We start from the raw sequence: 23220 nt of genomic DNA on the forward strand, positions 1-23220 counted from the left end.
CGCTCCAAGCCTAGGGCTTGTCATTCAGACTGTCTCCTCGACAGACCTGTTCTCCACCTGAGGACGGATACTTGCGTTGTGGCCGAAACGTCGTTAGAATTATTTTATTATGTTTTATTTTTATTATTTTATTATTTCAATTCTACGTGACTTTACCGAAAGAACCAAGAAGATGAATCCCTGCAGTCACGAAAGCTTTAAATCGAAAGATAACAACCTATGGTGGTGGACCACCAGGCTAACTACACTAATTACACCGTAACTAGCTACAACGGACCGGACCCCAGCTTGGGCCCAGGTCCACGTGTTGGTGACTTCGTGTTGGACGTAGAACGTAGATTCTTCAGGATGAACAACAGCAGCCGGTCCTTCTCAGGGACCCGGCTTATATCCTCTGTGGCGTGGCTAGCCCCACCCTTAGCCACGACCACCTTCTAGAATCCGTAAGCAGGATCTCGACCCCGATATGTGACCACCCCTAGCCCCCACTTGGGGGCCCTGTGTAGACTTAACCGGTCACGTGTCCTCTGGGGTCAACCAGAGTGCCACGGCCTATAGTAACCCCATTCCCGTGGCCGGCACTTTCACACCCTATCCTGTAAGGGGTCGGCCCTGTATGCAAAGCATGGTGCCATCCAGCACTGTCAGTCAGCGCTCACCGAGCTCCTCTAGGGCCGGTACCTGACCCACATATACGTGGTGTCCGCGATGTCTATATATCGCACGCTGTGCCTCTCTTGGGCCGGCATTACATATTGACATCCGCGATGTCACTACATCACCCCCCACCCCCCGCCTTCGTAGTACTCAGCCGTCCTGGCTGTCAACTCCCCCTTTAAAACGAACGAAGTAGCAAAGCAAATAAAGTGTAAAAAATGAGTAAAACCCCTATGTGTGTCTCAACAATAACAATTAACAAATAAATACCCCAACCCACCTATACAATATATACACTCTTGATTTGAAGCTTTCGTGGCGGCAGGAATCCATACTCTTTGGTTTTTCGCTAAAGTCACGTAGAGAGAAAAAATAATAGATCACGATGTTTCGATCGCCACACAAGCAATCGTCCTCAGGTGGGTAGGATAGAGAAACAGGCTGTTGAAACAAGTCCTTATATATATTAGAGCCGAGAGGGGGGAGGGGAGATTTGCCGCATCGGGCAAGAGGGTGGGGGCTAGAGATTGTGCCTAGGCGAGTGTAAATCTAAATATGGGAACCGAGATGGGGGGGGGGGGAAGGGGGGGTGTGGTTGATGCGAGAGCTGCGAGAGCCGAGGGGGTGGCCATTGTATTATGAGAGATTAGAATGTCAATGTAAACGAACCAACGGTAACGGAGGCTGTGCTCGTGAGACATCCAGCTCGTTAGACAAACAAACGACACCACATCTAGGGAAGGAGAGAGAGACACACACCGAGAGGCACACCCACGCACAAAGAGAGACACGCACACACAGAGACACACACACACAGAGAGACACATATAGAGACACATACAGACAGAGAGACACACACACAGAGACACACACACAGAGATACATACAGAGAGACAGACCTAGAGAGACACACAGAGAGAAACACAGAGAGAGACACACAGAGACACACAGAGACACAAGAGAGAGAGACATATAGGCCAGATGACGAACGTGTCACCTATGTATCTCTTCCACAAGGAGGGATGTAGGGTGGATGTCTGCATGGCATCTCAATGTCCTCTGCCCCAATCCCCCCCCCCCTCTCTCTATTTAAAGCCTGGACACAGTGGCGCTGTCTTTCTTTTTGTCATTCTTTGTAGGAGCGTGGTCAGCCAGGTGGGGTGTTGGCTATTGTGTTGTCCGGCTCTCTGTGTTGTGTTGCATTGTGTTTCTAAGTTTACTATGTTGTTTTTTCTCATTCATTCTTACCTGATGATGGTTGCTTGTGTTGCAATCGAAACGTCGTGTTCTATTATTATTTGATTTTATTTTCTACGTGACATTACCGAAAGAACCAAAGAGTAATTCCTGCAGTCACGAAAGCTTCGAATCTAACAGAGATCTTGTTAAGCTGATGGAAGTCAACACAGAAGCGCAAGCTACTATCCTGCTTTTTAACAAGGACAATAGGGGCTCCCCACGGGCTAGTGGACGGTGAAATAATATCCGCGGCTAACATTTCATCAACCGCCAGCCGTACGTGTTCTTTTTCCATAGGGCTCAGCCGGTAGGGATTTTGCCGGATGGGAGCGGCGTCACCCGTATCGATGTGATGACTCAAAAGCGTAGTGCAGCTGATGTCAAATTTGTCTTTGATAAAAACATCCGAGAATTCGCGCAAAAGTGCCCTCAATTTCCCCCTCTGGACCTCGGACAATTCCGCATTTTCCAAACCAAGCGTATTCATCCACCCTTCACCAGAACTCTTGTGCGGCCGCATATTTGACGCGGCCCCCACACTGCCAATGATGCTTCCTTCACGAAGCGTGGGCGACGAATGAGCAAGCACGGTACCCTCCTGAATGATCGACGTCTCTGACCCTGCATTAAGGACCTGAATGAAGGGTTTCTGATTGTTGGATACCAACGTCTGGGCCCCTACTAACGTAAACCCACGAACAGTCTTATCAGAGGGTCCCAAGAGGATTCCTCCCGCCATTGCCTCCCGGTCTAGCGGCTTCCGCAATCGCAAAGGGACCAACATTTGCGCACCAGGGGGAATCTTAACTGTCCTATGTGCAAGTGCTTGCACGGTAGCGTTGGCTATGCACAAGTGAGTGGGAGAAGGCAAAAATGCCATTCGACGTCCGGATGGTAATTCAAGGCATCCTTGGTCGATCCGAATTTTAAAGGGCATCCTCCGCAAAAAATCGGTGCCAAGCAGGCAAGGAATAGCAAGGGACGTCGATACAAGAATCGGTCCCATCAATTTGACATCTGAAATGCACACCTCCGATGTTTTTCTCCCAATGATGCCCAATGAGCAGCCATTTGCGGCGAAGCATGGAGCTTCAACAGGGTATAAGGTACTAGCATCCTGATTTCAACCCCCTCTATCAATCCAATAACCACGGACGAACCTGTGGTCACTGCAATCACTTTATGGGCCAACGCCGACCACTGACCCGGTCGGAGTGGCTGGTTGGCCCGATCAAATTCCGAACCCTCTCGCACCGACGCAGGACGGGAATGGAATCCAAACGAACGAGATGGTTGAGATGGATTCAGGGGCCGAGTGTGGGATGCATCGCGACTCACCTGCAGGTGTAGTGGAGTGGAGGACGGTCAGGCAGATGATGGCGGTGGTCCGGAGAGGCATCGTTGCAGCACGCGGCAGCCTGACGAGACGTGTCCTGGCAGCCCGCAGTTGTAGCACGTGACCAGCCCGCTCCCAAAACGAGATGTCTTCCGCCATCGCTGTTCTTCCATCCGTTGCACCATGCCATCTCCTCGCCAGCATCCGCCCTGGGTCGATGCGCAGGCTGGGATGGACTCCACGTTTTCAGGTGTACTGTGCACCTCACGAGGCATGGTACACGCCAACACCTTATGCCGTTACAAGAGCTGTTGCGTCTGGATGCAGCTCGCAACCTTGATGGACGATAGATCGTCATTGTCGACAGCCGGCAGGACGATGTTGAGGTCCTTAGCCAAAGCCAGCAATCTCTCAAGGACCAGCGAGTCGACTCCATCATGGTCCATCTTCGGAAAGGCAGCCTTCGCTAGCACCAAAAGTGTGCTATGGAAGGCAAGGGGCGTCTCGGCCTCCGCCCTCCGCGCAGCCATTTGGTCAAAGGCTTGAGTCAGCGTGGCCCTCTTCAACAGTGGGATGGTGAGAAACGCCACCAGGGTATCGTCGTCAAGTGCAGCGGGCAGCGTTCTCAGCCTCCATCTCCGTCCACCGCCCCAAGTCGGCATTCGTCAGGAACTGCCACTTGAAGGCCACCCAGTCGCCTCCGGCAGCTGTAAATTATGTTATGGAGGGCAGTCGTCGCTGGAGAGATGGGACGTCCACAGGCAACCTCAATGCAGCTTCAGATTTGGCGGGCTCCGCGCTCCACTCCTCCACCAAAATGGCGGCTGTAAGCGTGGGCTGCGCCACGGAGGTTCCCGGTTGGTGGGAAATGGCGGCGGGATCCTCATTCCCGTGCAGCTTCGTCACTCTCCCCTCCACCGCTGGCTCCTCGCGGTGGAGCTCCGTGACAATGGACGCCACGGCTTCGAAGGAGCTCTGCGAGGCGGGAGTGTGCAGTCCAGCACTCCCTCCCCGACGGCGGTGAGCTGTCGCGTGTCCGGTCGGTGCATTGCTCCGCCGACGGTGCCTCACCTCCCTCCTCCGGGGTCACCATCCCGGGGGCTGTTTGAGGGATGAGGTCTTCGTCCTCGACGTCCTGGTACGTGGTCTGCTTCATGTAAATGTTTGGCCACTTCCGACACCAGTTGTAGTGAATTCAACTGAGTCGCAGATGTATTCTTTGGAGGCAACACATTTATTAATACCAACACAAGGGGTAACTGCCCCTTAACAAGATAACAATCTATGGTGGCGGACCACCAGGCTAACTATACTAATTACACCGTTACTAGCTACAACGGACCGGACCCCAGCTTGTGTCCCGGTCCACGTGTTGGTGACTCTGTAGGACGTAGGACGTAGAACGTAGATTCTTCACGATGAATAACAGCAGCCGGTCCCTCTGTGGCGTGGCTGGCCCCGCCCTTAGCCACGACCATCTAGAATCTCCGAGCAGGATCTCGACCCTGACACGTGACCACCCCTAGCCCCCACTTGGGGGCTCTGTGTAGACTTAACCGGTCACGTGTCCTCTGGGGTCAACCAGAGTGCCACGGCCCTTAGTAACCCCATTCCTGTTGCCAGCACTCTCACACCCTATCCTGTAGGGGTCGACACTGCACGCGGAGCATGGTGCCATCCAGCACTGTCAGTCAGCGCTCACCGAGCCCCTCTAGGGCCAGTACTGCACCCACATATACGTGGTGTCCGCTATGTCTATACATCGCACGCCGTGCCTCTCTAGGGCCGGCATTACACAGTGACATCCGCGATGTCACTACAAATAGACAACAGCAACAATATATTTTTTATAAAGTTCGGAGACTGAGTAAATGCGGCTCCGCATTGTTGTTCTGTCCTCAGGAGAAGCTGGGCGATTCCACAAGCACCAGAGGGGTGTTTGTGAAATGGCAAAAACTTCATTTAAAAAAAGTCTTCTTCGAAAGGGCAGTAGCGTATCAGCACGGAATCCGCCCCAATCTAAACTCTGCTGTGCACATGGTGCTCGGGGTACAATCCCCGATCACCGTTGCATTCAAATAACATAAAAAAATGCTCCTGGCTGCCCCGTAGCTATTACAGCCATGAAACGTACATACCTGTCAACCCACCACATGGTTTAATAAAACTCACGCAAGACTCAAATGTTGAAGGCAATGTATTGTTGATATGCGTTTAAATAAAAGACACTCCACAATTCAAACGATTTTACTCGGACACACACTGGTTTCTGTCAATGTAGATCCATAGTTAATATCGCATACCTGTCGGCCCATATGGTTTACTCCGTGTTCTTGTGCAGGGAAATTGTGTTTTCAGGTCCATATGGCGTACAGCCATTTCAATACGGGCAACATTTTGTCTATTTGTTTGTGGTTCTCCCTCGTGATGGGACTTTGTCGGATGGACTTCGAGATTGATCAGGGCACGGGTGACCAATAAAGTCTGAATTGGCCTGTAATAAGGTAGGTGCTGATAAGGGGTTGACAGCTATGAATGTAATACAACATTTTTCTTCGGGTCCCATATACTGCGGTGCGCAATTATACGTGCGATTATCCACAGGTGAGCTCACACCGGGCTACACCAGCAACAATTGGTCCATTCCTTGAATTTAAGAATCGGCGAGTCACCTGGTCGTTGAGATGAAGCGGCAACGGGCGGGTGTGCACTCACCCACTCATGAAGTCTCCGAAGATGTAGAGTCCGTTGAGGTTGGGGGACTCGCAGCCTCGATAGACGTAACCCCCCGTCACCGACTTGCCCACCGAGTGAGGATACGCGAAGATTGGCAGGATGTCGTCTGCACCACTCCATCGCAGCGGCAGGGTGGGGAGTTGGAAAACATTCGCAGGTGTGCGCCATGCGTCGTCGGTCAGCAACGCGAAATGTTCCCGGCTGTCAGCCGAGATATTAGGTCACACAATGGACAGGAAGGACAAGATCAATGTGCTTGCATAATGCGCATGCATAATGTACGTTGACACATTAATCATCCCCCTCCCCCCCACTTTGCGCAAGAGCGCATAAGTGCGGTCACCACATCTACGCCTCTATTTTAAGGAACGAAACAGGTGGACTTCTCCACAAATCTGGCTGTCGCCTGATGAAGCTAGTTGTAATTATTGGTGAAACGTTGTACTTAGATTGTAAACGTTGTGGCTTGGCTCTCCAACACACCGGTGTGCTGTACTCGTGACGAATTGGCATATCCTGTTCATATGACAACCCTTACTAATTGGATGTGTTGGGTGGTGGCGCATTTAACGACACATTTATATATTGACGTGATCTAACCCAAAAAAACCCTCTTATGGATGATATTAGTCGCGAAAGCCTACGTGTTAAACCGAGATTGACTGTCGGATCACATGCTGGGGGTGATCACCGCCTTGATGGGGGCTGGCAGGACTCGATGAAGTAGGGTGCCACGGTGGTGGGATGTTAACTACCTCGCCTGGTATACAAGAAGTCGTGGGTTCGATCCCGACCCTGACGCCTGCTGTATATTTGGAGTTTGCGGTGTCTCTCTCCCCAGGGTCACGTAGATTTTTCTCCAGGTCCTCTGGTTTTTCCCTCCATAATTAGAATAATGCGTTTAGAGTATTGGGCTGCTATAGATCTGTGTCGTTCAGTGGGCTTTACCTGGTAAAATAACAGTAAGTTACGTGGCCAACACGATGTATGCCCAGCTGCCTCTGCCTCCCTGGTATTGATGCTCAATCACGATCAAAATAACTTATTATCACTCTAGACTCCTTAAAAAATGAAGTATGCTCAGCACAGAAACAAGTAACAATTATACATTCCGAGAATAAAACGTGGATGGCTAACCTCCGAATAAAACAACTGAACGCTGCCACCAGGATTTTAGCAAAGGAGTTGAACCCAAGAAATCAAAATCATGCTCCAAAAGGAATAAACATCCGGGTGGCCAAAATCTTAAAAACGAAGCTGGCTCTTCTGAGCCACGACTCCCCCTCCCCATCCCACGTGACTGCCGTGGCACCGCGGTGCTCCCCTCCCCACCGAGCGAGGTGTTGACGCAAAGCCTCTTGTCGTAGCATGAGAATCCCTCCCGGGCCCGCCAGCCGTAGTTGCCACCCCGCACCACGATGTCAATCTCCTCAAACTTGTTCTGCCCCACGTCGCCGCAGAAGAGGCGTGAGCGGCCCGCGCCCGTCAGCCGGTCGCCGCGATCGAACGAGCAGCGCCACATGTTGCGGGCGCCGTAGGCGTACACCTCGGGCCTGGCGTCACGCTCCCCCACGAAAGGGTTTTCGGGCGGCACACGGTACGGCGCCCCCACGTCGTTGCCGTCCACGTCCACGCGCAGGACCTTTCCCAGCAGGGCAGACCTTGGAGTGGGGTGGCGGGGGTGGCGGCGTGTTGAAGTGCGTTAATATGAGACCGACGATGAAGCGTAGCGCTCCAAACGTGAAGTGATTTTTTTTTTGTTAAATGCGGGAATGAGGTGGCTTGTGAATGCCCAGCGCGTGAGGGATGGCAGTGAGGTGGGGAGGAGGTCTTTATCCAGCAGCAGTGGATTGATCACCACCATTGATGATGGTGAAGATACATGACAGGTAGACACAACAATACTGCTGGCAAGATGTTAACTACCTAACTTGGTATACAGGAGGTAGTGGGCTCGTTCCCGTCCCCGACACCTGTATATTTGGAGTTGTCATGTGGTCATGTGGATTTTTCTCCGGTATTTCTCTCCACATTTATAAACACGCGTTTAGAGTATTTGGCTGCTCTCCATATCCACATGATTAGCCACTTCGTTGAGCTATAATTTGTGGCCAGGTCGCTTCTGGAAAAAATCTTTACAGCTCAGTAGGCCTTAACTGTTAAAGTAAAAAAAAACATAGATTATAGTTTTAGTTTAAGTGACTGGCAGAATGCTCTCACTTATTCTGGGCATTTCCAAAGCGGCCGAAGGGGTCTCCTGCCATTCCCCCATCGCCGGTGAAGATGTAGAGGAAGCCATCTTCACCGAACAGCAGCTGCCCCCCATTGTGATTAGCCGCTGGCTCTGTGATCTCCAAGATGAACCTGGCCAGCAGGTGAGGAGGTGGGGCACAGACACAATCATGGCATCGATCAGATGACCAGGTGAATCATCAACGCCATCAGCAATTGAATAATCATTACCAGCGTCATAACATGTGATGTATGGTTTACTGGCTTGTTAAGTGTAACGCCTGAAACTTCCTTCTTTTCATCTCGGAAATGGGTTAATTCCTCAGACACGTTCTTTGTTACTAAAGACATCTCAATAAAATTAATCCACTCAGGTTGAGATTTTATCTCTGCCTTATGCCATGGTGGAGCAAGACATCACTTGACGCTTCGTTTGAATGTTTTTGTCGAATAAAGTTGAGTTCAACAATAGCGTTTACGTGTTAATATCTCTGCTCGCCGTTACAATAGAGGGATCCATCTTCTTGGTTATTTCGGTAAATGGAAATAATATTTTATTATTTCCATTCTACGTGACTTTACCGAAAGAACCAAGAAGATGAATCCATGCAGTCACGAAAGCTTTAAATCGAAATTTAATAGAGGGATCGTGGTAGCTTCGTAACACAGCGTGGCCGGCTGGGTGCTGGTGGCTATACCAGTGGCCTGTAATCCAGCACTGTGGAGGAGAGGAGGGTTGGTGGATCACTGCACAAACGTTGTGAAACTCCCTTCTACCCGTGAGCGTCAAGGAGGTGCCCGTACCCTTGCTCGCCAGGAGAAGACGTTTACAGCAGCAAGTGGACTGATCGCCATCTGTTTCCGTCTGTATGGGGATAGAGTGCTGTGTGCTAGTGCATGGCGTGGCCTTTCTCTGACTGCTCCCCTTTCCTCCCCGACTTGTGTAAACAACTCAAACATTTACTGAAAACATCTTAAGATCCTCGCAGGACCCTCCTGAAAAAAAGAGTCCTTGGACTCAGTGTGGATAAATAAACAACGACTTACATTAAGTTCTGTCTTTGTGTCTCTCCTCGCAAGCCAAGCTTACCGTTCAGACTTGTGGTCAAGCCGATTAGGATCGTCGGGCCTTCGGATGAACTCGCTGATGCGGATCCTCTCATCGAAATCTACGTAGACGGAGTAGTAGACGTAGACCTTGCCCGTGCGCGCGTAGTCTGGGTGGAAGGCGAGACCCAGGAACCCACGCTCGTCGCCCTCCCACGATGACGTGAGCACGGCTTCGCTGATGTTTAGGAAAGGGGTCACCAGGCGGGACCCGCCGGGCAGGTAGACCCACACGACGCCCACCTAAGAGCACCACCAAAGACAAAGACGAAGTTCCCCATCCCCCCAACCCCTATGTAAGCCTTCACAGATCGTTGGAACTCAACCTCACTGTTAAAGTGGAGAGAAACGAAATGTAATCATTACACGTGGTCTGTGACGATCAGATGTGTACAACAGAAACGCGCTCTCTACAGCTGAAGAAGATGGTTGGGGAGAGACGGGCGGCATGGGGGTGTAATATAAAACATTATTTTATATTCCCTTTATATTCCCGTGTGGGCAAAATTCATTTCACCAACTCCTACAAAGACAAAGATCCCCCGTGTAGCCTTAACAGACTGTTGGGGCAAGTGCTGTTTAGTGAGCACCTACGAAGGCCGGCATGGCACACGAGGGGGTGGGTGGCCAGCAACCATGCCCAGCCACCTCATTTGAGGCTGAGTCGACCTAGGGGAGGTCCAGGACCGGTTCAGTAATCGTCACTGGTGTTGACCGTGAGTGGGAATCGAACTCGGGTGCCGGGTTCGCAGCGCAGCGCTAACCGCTACACTACCACTGCCCCATCACCACCACCACCTTCAATGTCACTTGTACCTTTATATAGCTCGTTTCTTAAACATCAGACACATCATGAACATTACAATTGATATTACATTTGTTGCTGATTTTCCTGTCAATAACACTGTCGTTTATTCCACATCATCCTGTAATTATTGAAATATACAACATCATAATTGACAGGTAGTAAATATTACACAACCAATTTTGTGTTTTATGCAATAGTGGTTTTTTGAGTTAGGGCCACGTAACGATCCGGACAAACCGGCGTCGTAAGACCCTCCACCGCCAACCCGACACGGCCACGCAGGTGAAATCGTCACGCGGCGACGATCGCAGCGGCTCGCTCACCGGTGAGGCAAAGAGCGATTCTCACAAGCGGAGTCAGCTCAATTAAGAGACGCGGACGTTTACGCTTGGAACTGCGCCAAGCATCTTCAGGACAGGATTCAGGGAGTTGGAGCAAAATCCACGAAGTTCGAATAACCTGAAGATGATTGCAGGCGAAACATCGTGTCCGATTGCTAAATTTAGTTGAGATAATTTTTCTTCAACTCAGCCGAAACAGTCACAATTGGTGCATTGTTAAACGCGACAATTTAATTAGTTTGGCTGTGTCGGGTGGTGGAAGGTTTTTACAACATAAATTTAAGTTTCTCATTGCGCGGCCGAGTCCATAAATTATGATTCATCATCATCATTATCATCGTCGTCATAATTGTATTACCATTGTCGTTATCATTATCATTGTCATCGTCGTCGTTATCGTCGTCATCGTTATCGTCATCACCGTCATCATCACCTTTATCATCATCATCGTCGTCATCATCGTTGTCATCATCGGCATCATCATCGTCGTTATGATCATCATCATCGTCATCTCTTCACCGTCGTCATCATCATCGTCGTCGTCATCGTCACGTTCCTCACCTGCTCGGCCACAAACAAGCGGTGCGACCCGTCCCCTGCGTGCACCATGGCCACGGGGTTCCGGAGGCCGTTGGCCACCTCCTGCAAGCACAGCTGGAGACAGCCATCAGCCCCTGCGCACGCACGGGCGGGGGGGGAAGTGTGGAGCGGCGCACGTGAGCACCCAGAGCCGGACTCCCCAGCGTCGACCCGCAGCACGTTTGTCGCTAAACTGAGCGTCCCTCGGCGCCCGTAGCTCTCCGCGAGTGTCATCCTAACACGGCGGGGGTGGGGACTGCGTGGAGAGCCTCGCTGGGTGTTGAGTCTCCCCCTGGGGAGGATGATGCTTTGGCAGTTTCCATCAATCTAACTCGTTTTGTCTTCCATCAGGGAAAATCACAAACTATTACAACCTTTTTTATGTTTCACCAGGTAAGGCCCACTGAGCTATACGGCTCTTTTTCAGAAGCGATCTGGCTATCACAAATTATAGCTCAACGAAGTGACGTATTGTCACGTGGAAATCTATCGCAGCCCAAGAACTCTAAACGCGTGATGTTGATTCTAAATATGGAGGGAAAAACCGGAGGACCCGGAGATAATGGTATGCAACCACGGTGAGAGAGCCACGCAAACTCCAAATATGCAGCAGGCGTCAGGTTCGAGATCGAACCCACGAACCTTCTGCATATCAGGCGGGGGAGTCAACAAGCAACGCAATCCTCATTTGTGAAACAATTTCGCAAGCGGACTAAGGTTCGAGCGCGACTTGGAGACAAGGAGCATCATGTGGGGGCTACACCATGTGAGGGCTACATCATATGGGGGGCTACAAAAGGGCTACATCCTGTGGGGGCTACATCCTGGGGGAGATACATCCTGTGGGGGCTACATCAGGTGCCCATCAATCCTCTCACTAAACCACAGAGTGTAACCCTCACTCGGGTGTTTGCTGGATGCGCCCAAATTAGAGACGCAGGTTCAGCCAAACGCGTGCCTTGCCCCATGGTTTACGGCAGAAGATCACAAAATTATATTTGCCTGTCTTGAAAGAATAAAAAAGAGCACAACTCTTTAGAGTAATAACTGGAGTTAATTTATCGTTCAAAGGAATTGTAAACTACACGATTTCCTGCTCAAATAAACATTGAGGTATTGGTGCTCATCTCCTGTGGTGGAAATTCACCATTCATATGGCGGGGCGAATCTATCCATAGGACGATCAACCGTTGATTACCCCACAAAATGGTATCCATTTTAATGACCCCGAAGAGATGATGGGCTAAGTCAACCTCCAACCAGGAGTTTAACTCGTAACCTTCCCATTCTGAGGAGCCGCTCGCTCTACCGCTGAGCCAAGTGCCACTCTCCCCTTCTGTGATGTTCATCGTTTTCCGGCTATTTGAGAAATTGGTGATGATCCGAAAAATGAGTGCGAAACTCGCCAGCAAGGATACGACCTAGTCCCTTGGAAAACCGCGTGTTTGTGACAACACTGGGGAAGCAGTAGTCGGGGTCACTGAGCGACAAGTAGCGGCAGATGTGCTGCCGATCAGCTTCCAGGTCGCCGGGAGAGCTCTGCAGGAGTTCGTGCAGCCCAGGGGCGTCTGCCTGGGCGGCCAGGAGGCTGAGTGTCGGGCGACAGCGGTGGTGGAAGAGGCTGCAGTAGGCGGGGCACAGGCCCGGCAGGGAGCGCGTCGGGGTTGATGGGTCCTCGGCGTCGTACAGGTGCGCGGCGTATGGCGAGCACACCTGTAAACGAAACGTCGGTGGATTCGTATGTGTAGAGGTCCCCGTGTGTCGTTATATTCGAGTGATTCCCTGACCAAATGAGGATTGAGCCGGTGCTTATCTCCCTTTTTACAGTGGTGGAAATTCCACATTCGTATGGCAGGGGGGTGAGTTTATCCATAGGACAACTACTATTGACTACCCCACAAAATGGTACATATTTTACTGACCCCCAAAGAGATGATGATGGACTAAGTCAACCCTCAACCAGGATTGGAACTCGCTCTCTCTTTCCACTGGGGCCACACGGTGGGAAATGTTGGGAGGCGCCGTGAGGTGTCGGTGTTGACGTTACTGGGTCTGACGAGTTTTGGGCATCATGCAACCCTGTTTGGCATGCAAAGCACACGCCTGGGGTGAGAGGTGCGCCACGGTGGTGAGATGTTAACTACCTCGCCTGGTATACAGGAGGTCGTGGGTTCGATCCCGACCCTGACGCCTGCTGCTGTATATTTAGAGTTTGTGTCTCTCTCTCCCCGCGGTCGCGTGGATTTTTCTCCAGGTCATCCGGTTCTTCCCTCCCCATTAAGAATTCAACATCACGCATTTAGAATATTTAGCTGGTATCAATTTCCACATGATGATAAGCCACTTCGTTGAGGTATCATTTGTGGTCGCTTCTGAAAAAGAGCTATACAGCTCAGTAAACCTTAACTGGTAAAATGAAATAAAAATAGCAACAGGACAGGGTAAGATGAAGATGCGTGGGTTTCAGGGTTATTGAGAGAAACAATGTTTAAGGGATTGAAATAAGTTTTATATGGTTACTTGGTTCATAAGAGGTTTTTGGGTTAGAACACGTAAATATATAAATGTGATAATTGTTTTTTTACCCTTTTATCTGGCAACAAAACTGACACCTTTTTTTTTACAACCAATTGTGTAAGTGCTTACCCCGAGCACTCATACTCTGATGGTGCATTGTCTTTGAGTTGTGCCTCTTTTGGCGTCATCTGGTCCAACACCATGTGAGAGTAGGCTCTAAGAAAAGCTGTCTCGGGTGTAGACCAATCAATTTCAAGGACAGTGCATACATTATCAGAGTTGTGTTTTTTGTTTGCATTCCGACCGCAGGTATTGTGATCAATGCAAACATGACTCCTTGTAAAAAAGGTGTCAGTTTTGTTGCCAGATAAAAGGGTATTTTGCTACTGGCAAAGGAGGTTCCAATGATATATAAATGTGTCACTAAACCTGCCACCACCCGAAACAGCCAACTAGTAAGGTTTGTCACGTAAACAGAACATGACAATTCGTCACGATTACAGCACACCGGTGTGTTGTAGAGCCAAGCCACAACATTAACAATCTGAGTACGACGTTTCGCCAGTAATTACAACTAGCTTCATCAGGCGACAGCCAGATTTTTCGGAGAAGTACACCTGTTTTGTTCCTTATATAGAGGCGTAGATGTGGTGAAAACACTTGTGCGCTCTTCTTGCATGTTTTGGTAGCAAAAGCCTACGTGTTAAAGGTTACTTGGTTGCAAACAAAGTTTACCGAGAGAGATGGAGATTGAGAAGATTGAGGTGGAATTATAAGTGGGAAAGTGATATCGAGAAAGAATGAAAGAGATTCAACTGTGAATCACATTGGCTGTGAAAACGTAAGCGTCAAAATGTTGGGTATGCTGTGTGGATTTTATGGAGGTATATTTTGTATGGGAGATACAGCTGTAGACGCGATGGTGTTGTGGAGGGAAATCCTGGAATGTCCAGATTAATATGATCCGAAGGCCTAGAGGGCAGACACAACGTGGGAGAACTACTGGGGGGAGTTGTTTGATGATTCTCAATATTGTTGGTATCTTCACTGTCATCCTCTCATCCACGTATACACATGGGTACTGTGCATATGATGAAGGGTCGGCACTACCGAGACAAATCACGGGTATACAAAATGAATATGAGAGCAGGATGTGTGTGAATTTGTTTGAGGTCACGGGTAAGGAGGGGAGCGGTAGTGTAGTGGTTAGCGCTATGCTGTGATATGAACCCGGTTACCCGAGTTCGATTCCCGCTCAGAGCCAACACCAGTGACCATTATTTAAACCAGTCCTGGGCCTCCCCTAGGTCGACTCAGCCTCAAATGAGTACCAGGTGCGGTGTGTAGTAAACATCGCCACTGGGGAGACAAAGGCGGCTGGGCGTGGTGCTGGCCACCCACCCCCTCGTGTACCGTGCCGGCTCCCATAGGTGCTCGCTAAGAGCACTTGCCCCCAACAGTCTGTTACAGGCTATACGAGGGGGGTCTTTGTCTTCGGTCATAGGTTAAGAGGAGTCACAGATAATAGGATCGTAGACAAAACAGCGTTTCACTGCAGTCATACCAAAAGTATTATTTACCTATGAATGACATTTATAAAACATTTATATTTAGAAAACGGGTTTTTTTGTTGTGTAAACAACAAACAATCCACCAACACAGCAACCCTCTCACGTGATTTTTTCTTTGGGGGGATATTGCACCAATTTTCAAATTTGCAATTTTGGCAGCTTCAGCGCTTGTGAGAAGTGCTGAGGCCGGGACACTGTGGGCCCAGGAAGCACACAGAAACGCTCCTTTCCGCTCTCTGGAAAATATTTTCCAAAATAAGTTTGGCTTGTGACCTGAGGTACAGTCTTAGCGGACTGCATTGTTTAAAGTCAGCGTCAGAATATGTATTTAGACTGGAGGAATCTCGTGATCTTTGAAGCTCGTTTCACAGATGTCCAAATTAGCAGAGCTACATGGAAAATTATGATGTTATGTTTTTACAATTAGGTCCGAGCATGATGTAAAATGATTGATGTGAATAGGGGTAACATTTGAATAAAATACCAAATGTACACTTGTGACCATCACAATAATGTGTGACAGTTGTTTTGTGAATTTGAGATTTCTGCCGAGTACAGGTCATCAAAAAAACGTAACAGCACCAACAGCAAAGCTAGCAGGGACTCCAACAATCACAGGCCATGGCCCGCTCCTGCAGCTCAGCTGCCCACTGTGCGCGTCCCTCATCTCTCTTCAAGTTTCATGTATTAGGTGTAGCCCTGTGAGCCATGCGGCTCTTGAGTCGGGTGCAACCGCAACAAACAAAATATGAACAGAGAACATCTTAAAGCGACGACGCGCAACAGAAACATCCTGGATAAACCAGCAAATCTTCCAGAAAATAAACCCACCGTATTACAACGCTATGTGCAAAAATTCCAGTGTGATGCAAGTCAAACAATAACAACCATAAGACAATTTAGATTCAAATTATCAGGCCAACTCATTATCCCCCATGTATTAGTCAAACTCCACCATCCAAAAAATACGTGAGGTTATTATGGAGACTGGTTTAATCGTGTGAAAACAACCCCAATCGTGCGACAACAACAACCCCATCCAGTAGCGACAGGCTCGCCCACTTGAATATTTACCTGGCACAGAATGTCTCGAACAAAGCCACTGCAGTGGTGGTAGCCGTCCGGCTGCAGGTAGTCGGCCACCTCCCAGTAGCGCCTCTCCACCGCAGCGTCCTGTTCGGCATCGCAGCAGCCGAAGTTGCTGTAAATCGAGCAGAAGCGGAGTGGCTGCGGGGGCTTGAACGGTGGCCTGAAGTCCAAGCACTGTGGGTGGCAGACGCCAGGCTGCGCAACGATGGCTGATGTCAGCAGCAGCAGCAACCTCGCCAGTGGCTGTTGGCCGCCTGTCTGTCGAGCTCGGCCAGTGGGGCGGACCTGAGGCTCCAGCCGCCGCGGAGGCGATGGAGCCATTGCGGCAAGTCCGGCTCACGTCCACCCTCCCTCCCCCGTGTTCACGCGATCAACGGTGGCTCCCGGGCCGTGAGAAGAATGTGGTCCAGCGACTGGGAACACGGCCGTACCGAGCCGGCCAGCCACGTGTCGAGTCACGCGAACTTAAAGCCGCGGCGCTCCGCAACAGCTGCTGCTCACACCCATCCTCCCTGGCAGCCTCCCTCGTACTTGAGTCGTACTGACTTTGTTTCGTTGGCTCGTTTTTGCTCGCTCATCACAAGCGGGGCTGATGAGGAGTCATGTGCGTCGTGACTGGGACAAAATAGCTGACACACGCAGGGGGAAACGACAATAAATGCGAGTAAGCATCACCCCCGTCAGTTTTTACTTTCTGGAGAAAGAGTGAACAATGCGATTATTTTGTTTTTAAGCCACGGAGTTGGTCGCCTGCCACCGGGTTAAAGGCCCTCCTCCATCGTTGTTGATGTCTTGGACTAAAGTAAAATTGTGGCGAGCAGCTCATTTCAAACTTGGCAGGGGGGAGGGGGGCTCCGAGAATGTTTCTCCACTTCGGTGCATCGGAGTGGGGAGCGGTGGTGCAGCGGTTCGCGTTGCGCAACGAACCCTGCCACCCGAGTTCGATTCCCGCTCACGGTGAACGCCGGTGAGAGCGATAATCTGTACCCGTCCAGGGCCTCCTCCCATAGGTCGAGTCGGCCTCAAACGAATACCTGGTGCGGTGTGTAAACATCGCCACTGGGGAGACAAAGGCGGCCGGGCGTGGTTGCTGGGTACCCACTCCTTCGTGTGCCTTACCGGCCTTCATAGGGTGCTCACTAACAGCACTTGGCCCAACAGTATGTTTTTGCTACACGGGGGATCTTTATCTGTGTAGGAGTTGGTGAAATGAACCTTGTCCCATTTTGAATATCTCAAAACAATTTTTATATGACACCCCCAGCCCGCCCGTCTCTCCCCCCTATCTCGTTCAGCTGTAGACAGCGCGTTTCTATTGTACATATTATTGTCACAGACCACGTGTATAGGTTAATGATTACATTTGTTCTCTCCGTTAATAGTGCAGTTGAGTTCTAACCACTGCGTCCTTTTAATGATTAATTAAACAGACGATGAAGAATGTGTCCGCTAACCAAGCTTATCGGCTGGCCATCCAACAAAGACGGCGGTCACTACACCGCGCGCTTTCAGATGCGCTTTTGCGGCCGTCTGGAACGCTCTTCCTTCCAATATTAGGAAACCACTGGGAGCTATGGACTTTTAAATCATCATCTAGATTGACAAAACTAATTTCTTTACAACTGTTTAGCCTGTTGTCCTTCCACCCGCACCTCCGATTAGCATAGTTTGCAACGTGCGAAATAAGTTTTACATATGTAGTAGGTTCAAAGAGACTTGGACGACGTAGTCGGAGGTACACTTATTTATTAACCGTTCCACTCTATACAGGCCAAGGCATACAACACTCAAAGGGGTATCGGCCCCTTCACCCGTCTATCAGGGAGATCCCACGATCTCTATCCCGGCTAGCCTACTCCCAGGTCCTCCACTACAGAGCTAGGGGAGGCTAGCTGATCCAGCTCTGGCCAAGCTGGGATTACGGCACCCTGAGTCCCCAGACCGGCTCTTACAAGAACATCGGCTCTGGGCTCTCGGGGCCACGCTACTGGCTTGCCCTGGTCGGTCCTTAGAAGCACGGCGATCCAGGGGAGTCCCAGGGCCTATCTAGCCGGTCTTCCTTCTTTACTGGTTTAAGCTAAAACACTGAACCCTGAGCCCACCGGCTCACCGCCTTATATAGCAACTCCCCCACCGAGGGGTGGGGCCGTGGGGGATCACAGCGCCGTTTCAGCCCCCCAGGCTAAACGGTGCGGACGTGGATGTAAGCATCCTTCCGCGTGCGGGCATAACCACCCCTGGTGTGTTTGTTCGCCCTCCCATAACACCTCTACACATACATGACATGGTGTGAGCACACTGCGTTGTGTAAGTGATATAGCCGTTGCCAATGTAAATGGAATGGCCGCGCAGGGGGACTGCAGGAGGCGCACTGAGGGTAGGTACAAGGCCCTATCATAATATTCTTAGGTTTTTTCGGTAAAGTCACGTAGGTAAAACATCAAAATTAATGAAAATAAAATATTTTATTAATTTTGATGTTTTACCTACGTGACTTTACCGAAAAAACCTAAGAATATGATTCCTTGCAGTCACGAAAGCTTCAACCCTATCATAATCTTATAATCTTTACCAGTATCATAATCTTTTTTTTATCGTGGACAAATCCGATGAGCTATGAAGCTCTTATTCATAGGGGTGGGTCAGAAAGTTATCACAAACAATACAAACCAAGGCCGTAGCCATGGAGTCAACATTGGGGGAGACCAAATCTTCCAGGGTGTCTGGGGGTCCACCCCCCCAGAAGAAAAAAATTCGAAATTTGAAAACGAATTTCCTGCCTAAAATATAAAAAAAATTCACTAACACATGGGATGGATTTTCTTTTTACAATAATGTCTCATAGTGAGGGAGCTGTCTCGGGTGTGGACCAATCAACTTCAAGGACAGTGCACATTATCAGAGTTATGTCTTTTGTTTGTATTATGACTGCAGGTATTGCGGTCTATGCAAACATGACTCCTTGTAAAAAGGTGTCAGTTTTGTTGCCAGATAGAAGGGTAAAAAACCAATTATCATATTTTTACTGGCAAATGAGGTTCCCATAGTGTAGATGCTTGCCCCGAGCTCTCATACTCTGATGGTGCATTGTCTTTGAGTTGTGCGCCTTTTGGCGTCATCTGGTCCAACCCATGTGAGACTAGGCTCTAAGGAAAGCTGTCTCGGGTGTGGACCAATCAACTTCAAGGACAGTGCACATTATCAGAGTTATGTCTTTTGTTTGTATTATGACTGTAGGTATTGCGGTCTATGCAAACATGACTCCTTGTAAAAAGGTGTCAGTTTTGTTGCCAGATAGAAGGGTAAAAAACCAATTATCATATTTTTACTGGCAAATGAGGTTCCCATAGTGTAGATGCTTGCCCCGAGCTCTCATACTCTGATGGTGCATTGTCTTTGAGTTGTGCGCCTTTTGGCGTCATCTGGTCCAACCCATGTGAGACTAGGCTCTAAGGAAAGCTGTCTCGGGTGTGGACCAATCAACTTCAAGGACAGTGCACATTATCAGAGTTATGTCTTTTGTTTGTATTATGACTGCAGGTATTGCGGTCTATGCAAACATGACTCCTTGTAAAAAGGTGTCAGTTTTGTTGCCAGATAGAAGGGTAAAAAAACAATTATCATATTTTTACTGGCAAATGAGGTTCCCATATTGTAGATGCTTGCCCCGAGCTCTCATACTCTGATGGTGCATTGTCTTTGAGTTGTGCGCCTTTTGGCGTCATCTGGTCCAACCCATGTGAGACTAGGCTCTAAGGAAAGCTGTCTCGGGTGTGGCCCAATCAACTTCAAGGACAGTGCACATTATCAGAGTTATGTCTTTTGTTTGTATTATGACTGCAGGTATTGCGGTCTATGCAAACATGACTCCTTGTAAAAAGGTGTCAGTTTTGTTGCCAGATAGAAGGGTAAAAAAACAATTATCATATTTTTACTGGCAAATGAGGTTCCCATAATGTCTCATAGTGTATTGTATTACATTGCTCTGTTTTTTTCTTTTTTACCTTTTCTTGTTGCATTGTATGTAATGGCAGACATTAGGGATTAATAAGTACAACCATAACCACAATCATATAAACATAAATCTATGCATTGTTATATGAAGACAAGTCCAGATATTGTGGCCAAGGTTTAGCAGATTGTTATTTTTATTTACATATTTACAAGTAAACTTGGGTGGGCAGCAGGGGCGTTTGCTCTGCTCTCCTATCTTCTCCTCTCCAGCCCTCTTTCCTCATCTCCTCTGGTCCTATAGTCTCCTCTCTTCTCCAGTCATCTCTTTTCCTCTCCCCTGCTCTGCAGTAATTTCTGCTCCTATCCTCTGCTCTCCTCTCCTATCCTCTCATCTCCTCTCCAGGCAATGACAAGTGTTTTGACTTGCCATTCTTCAAGCAAAGGATCCAAAGGCCTTTTTGCGCTTATCGTTGACACCGATAAAAGACTGGCATATTTCTTCAAGATCCAGTCTGTCCAGTTTCTCCTGGTGCACGTGACACATGGCCACATTTTTCAGCCTTGTTTGACTCATCGAAGATCTAAGCCATGTCTTAAGCCTCCTCAGAGCAGTAAAACTCCTCTCAGCCTCAACAGAGGAGGCAGGGACGACCAGCAGAAGCTATCGCCTCAATCTGCAGACTCTGAGGCGCCGACACTGTTTCTGCATTTGCAGCCAGCCAATCACCGCTATGCATTCTAATTGGTCGTCTCTCTATGGATTACTCTCACACCGCACCTGTTTGTCCTGGCGTGACTTCACTTTCTGCAGCTCACATGTACATGCACACTGTTTGCAAAACCCCACGCGCGTTACTCCACCACAATTATATTACGAGTGGAGAGGCTACACAGGTGGCCTGCGTAGCTAAGTTCACACAGTGTGGACCACAGTGACAATACACAGCTTTTGTGACTGCAGGGATTCATATTATTGGTTCTTTCGGTAAAGTCACGTGACTTTACCGAAAGAACCAAGAATATGACAATACATCTGTTAAGGACAAGATCCCTGACATGCAATATATCGGCGTCTACAAACTAAGCTGTATCTGCGGCAGCAGTTACGTTGGGGAAACTAAGCGACATGTCTTGGACCATGTTCGTGAACATAAGGCAGATTTGAAACACGGTAGGACCAATAGTTCTGCCGTTGCTGATCATTATTTTAATGCGGCTGGCTCACACGAAATTGATTTCTCTAAGACGAAGGTATTTTGCAAACCCACTGGGTATCAACAAATATTTGTTCATGAAGCCATCCATATATACAGACATTGACACAATTTCAACCAAGAAGATGGGTACAAACTCAGCAATCACTGGAAGGACGTTATCAACCAGTTCAAGTCATTACTGGCTGTAATGTTTCCATTTTAGACCTGGCAGCCTTTAATTGGTGAAAGCCCACCACCAGGACCATGGCTGCCCACTACTTTCATCACCACTAGCAGTAGCCTCTGGTTGGTGGAAGCCCACCACCTGTACCATCATTACCCACTACTACCATCATCTCTAGCAGCAACCTCCACCATCAACAACATTAACATTAGCTGCCCCGCCGATGCTGCTACAACTGAGCTATGCCCATGTTAAACCTTTACCTGGCAGCCCTTTAATTGGTGGAAACCCACCACCGCTGTGTTCCACCACTTACATTAACATTAGCTGCCTGCCCATGCTGCTGACACTTGGGCTACGCCAATTTTAAACCTTTATAAACAGTTTGCCTTTAGAGGCTAACCCCCCCCTTTTACTGATGACGACTGCTTGTGTTGCGATCGAAACGTCGTGGTTTTAATTTTTCTTTTATTATTTTTATAATTTTCATTTTTATTCACTTTATTATTATTATTTTCTATCTACGTGACTTTAACGAAAGAACCAAATAACAAAGAATATAATACATAGCCAGCGATTGTTCTTTCCTTAAACTGGCTTGCACCCCCTGCAATGATCCAGCCATATTTGCAGCACCATCATAGCTTTGTCCTCGAAGTTGGAACAGAGGAAGACAGAGACACATCATCACATCACATGCCATCTTGGCTATATTTTGCCCTGTCATTGATGACACTTCGTAGAGTCCCAGGAATTCTTCCTTGGTTATAGATCTGCATCTACAAAGCGCAAACATATGGACTCCTGCTCAACTCCTGATATATCCTGGGTGCCATAAATGATAAGTGCGAACTGGACCACTGGTATTGATGTTATTTCCGACACAATTTCTTTGACGATTGTATTGCCCACCAGCTTCAAAATTTCGTTTTGTATTTGGGGACTGGTAAAATCAAAGTGACCTTTCAGCCAGGTGGTCATCTCTGCATCGTCCTCTGCATTGTACTTTAGAAGGTGGCTGAAATTTCCACTCTCCTTATCAATGCCTCGAAAAGCCAGACCTTGCCGTCCTAAGTATTTCACACCCCAAACAATCTTCATAAGATTTCTACTCGCTTGCTGCTGCTGTCTTTCAAGCTCACGTGAAAGCTGCACATTAACAGATTTTGGCTCCTGAATCCGAGTCATCACAGCTAATTTGTGACACTGGCTGTCTTCATGCGCACTAAATTTCACCAGTGCCTTCTTACAATTTTGAAAGCCAGTCTTGACAAAAGCTGAATCTGCTTTTGACGCCAGCTTAGACTTTTGTGTTGCAAAGTATTTAGCACAATAAAAACAGAGGACCCCTTTAAGGAGGGGATGTAATGGAGCCAAGTATAATCTTTAAACCATTTCTCCTGAAAGTAGAGTGTCATATTTGATAGGGTTTGACTCGGTATGACATTAACATTTGGCTGTTTTGGGCGAGGTCCAAGCTACCTCCCCTCCCTCTCTTGCACCTTCATCTTCACTTGCCTGTCTGCTCTCTCTCTCTCTGTCATTGTCTCAAACTCACTCTCCCTGCTTGATTGTATTATCTGAAATACACATGAGAAGCCATACTTAGAGGAATATTTCAGCTTAAATTAACATTAGGATTAGACTGTTGTGATGTAATTATTCGGTCTTAAC

At 48.7% G+C, this 23220-nt stretch overlaps 1 protein-coding gene across 3 annotated transcripts in view; it reads right to left on the reverse strand.

Moving 5' to 3' along the window:
* The window catches only part of LOC144723698 (HHIP-like protein 1), a 46021-nt gene that overhangs the window by 17680 nt on the left and 5121 nt on the right, over positions 1-23220 (reverse strand). For 2 of the 3 annotated variants that reach the window (XM_078602623.1, XM_078602622.1), the window contains exons 2-8: positions 16198-16841; positions 12442-12748; positions 11018-11130; positions 9291-9550; positions 8189-8332; positions 7301-7629; positions 5948-6074 (exon numbers count right to left, since the gene is read on the reverse strand). In XM_078602623.1, the coding sequence (XP_078458749.1) occupies positions 5948-6074; positions 7301-7629; positions 8189-8332; positions 9291-9550; positions 11018-11130; positions 12442-12748; positions 16198-16533 (1616 nt within the window). In that variant the 5' untranslated portion in view covers positions 16534-16841. Of the gene's footprint in view, positions 1-5947; positions 6075-7300; positions 7630-8188; positions 8333-9290; positions 9551-11017; positions 11131-12441; positions 12749-16197; positions 17070-23220 lie in introns of those variants that run through there. The other variant, XM_078602624.1, reaches the window with a different exon arrangement.

Source organism: Lampetra planeri, chromosome 18 (genome assembly GCF_965212315.1).
Source record: "Lampetra planeri chromosome 18, kcLamPlan1.2.h2, whole genome shotgun sequence".
NCBI lineage: Eukaryota > Metazoa > Chordata > Hyperoartia > Petromyzontiformes > Petromyzontidae > Lampetra > Lampetra planeri.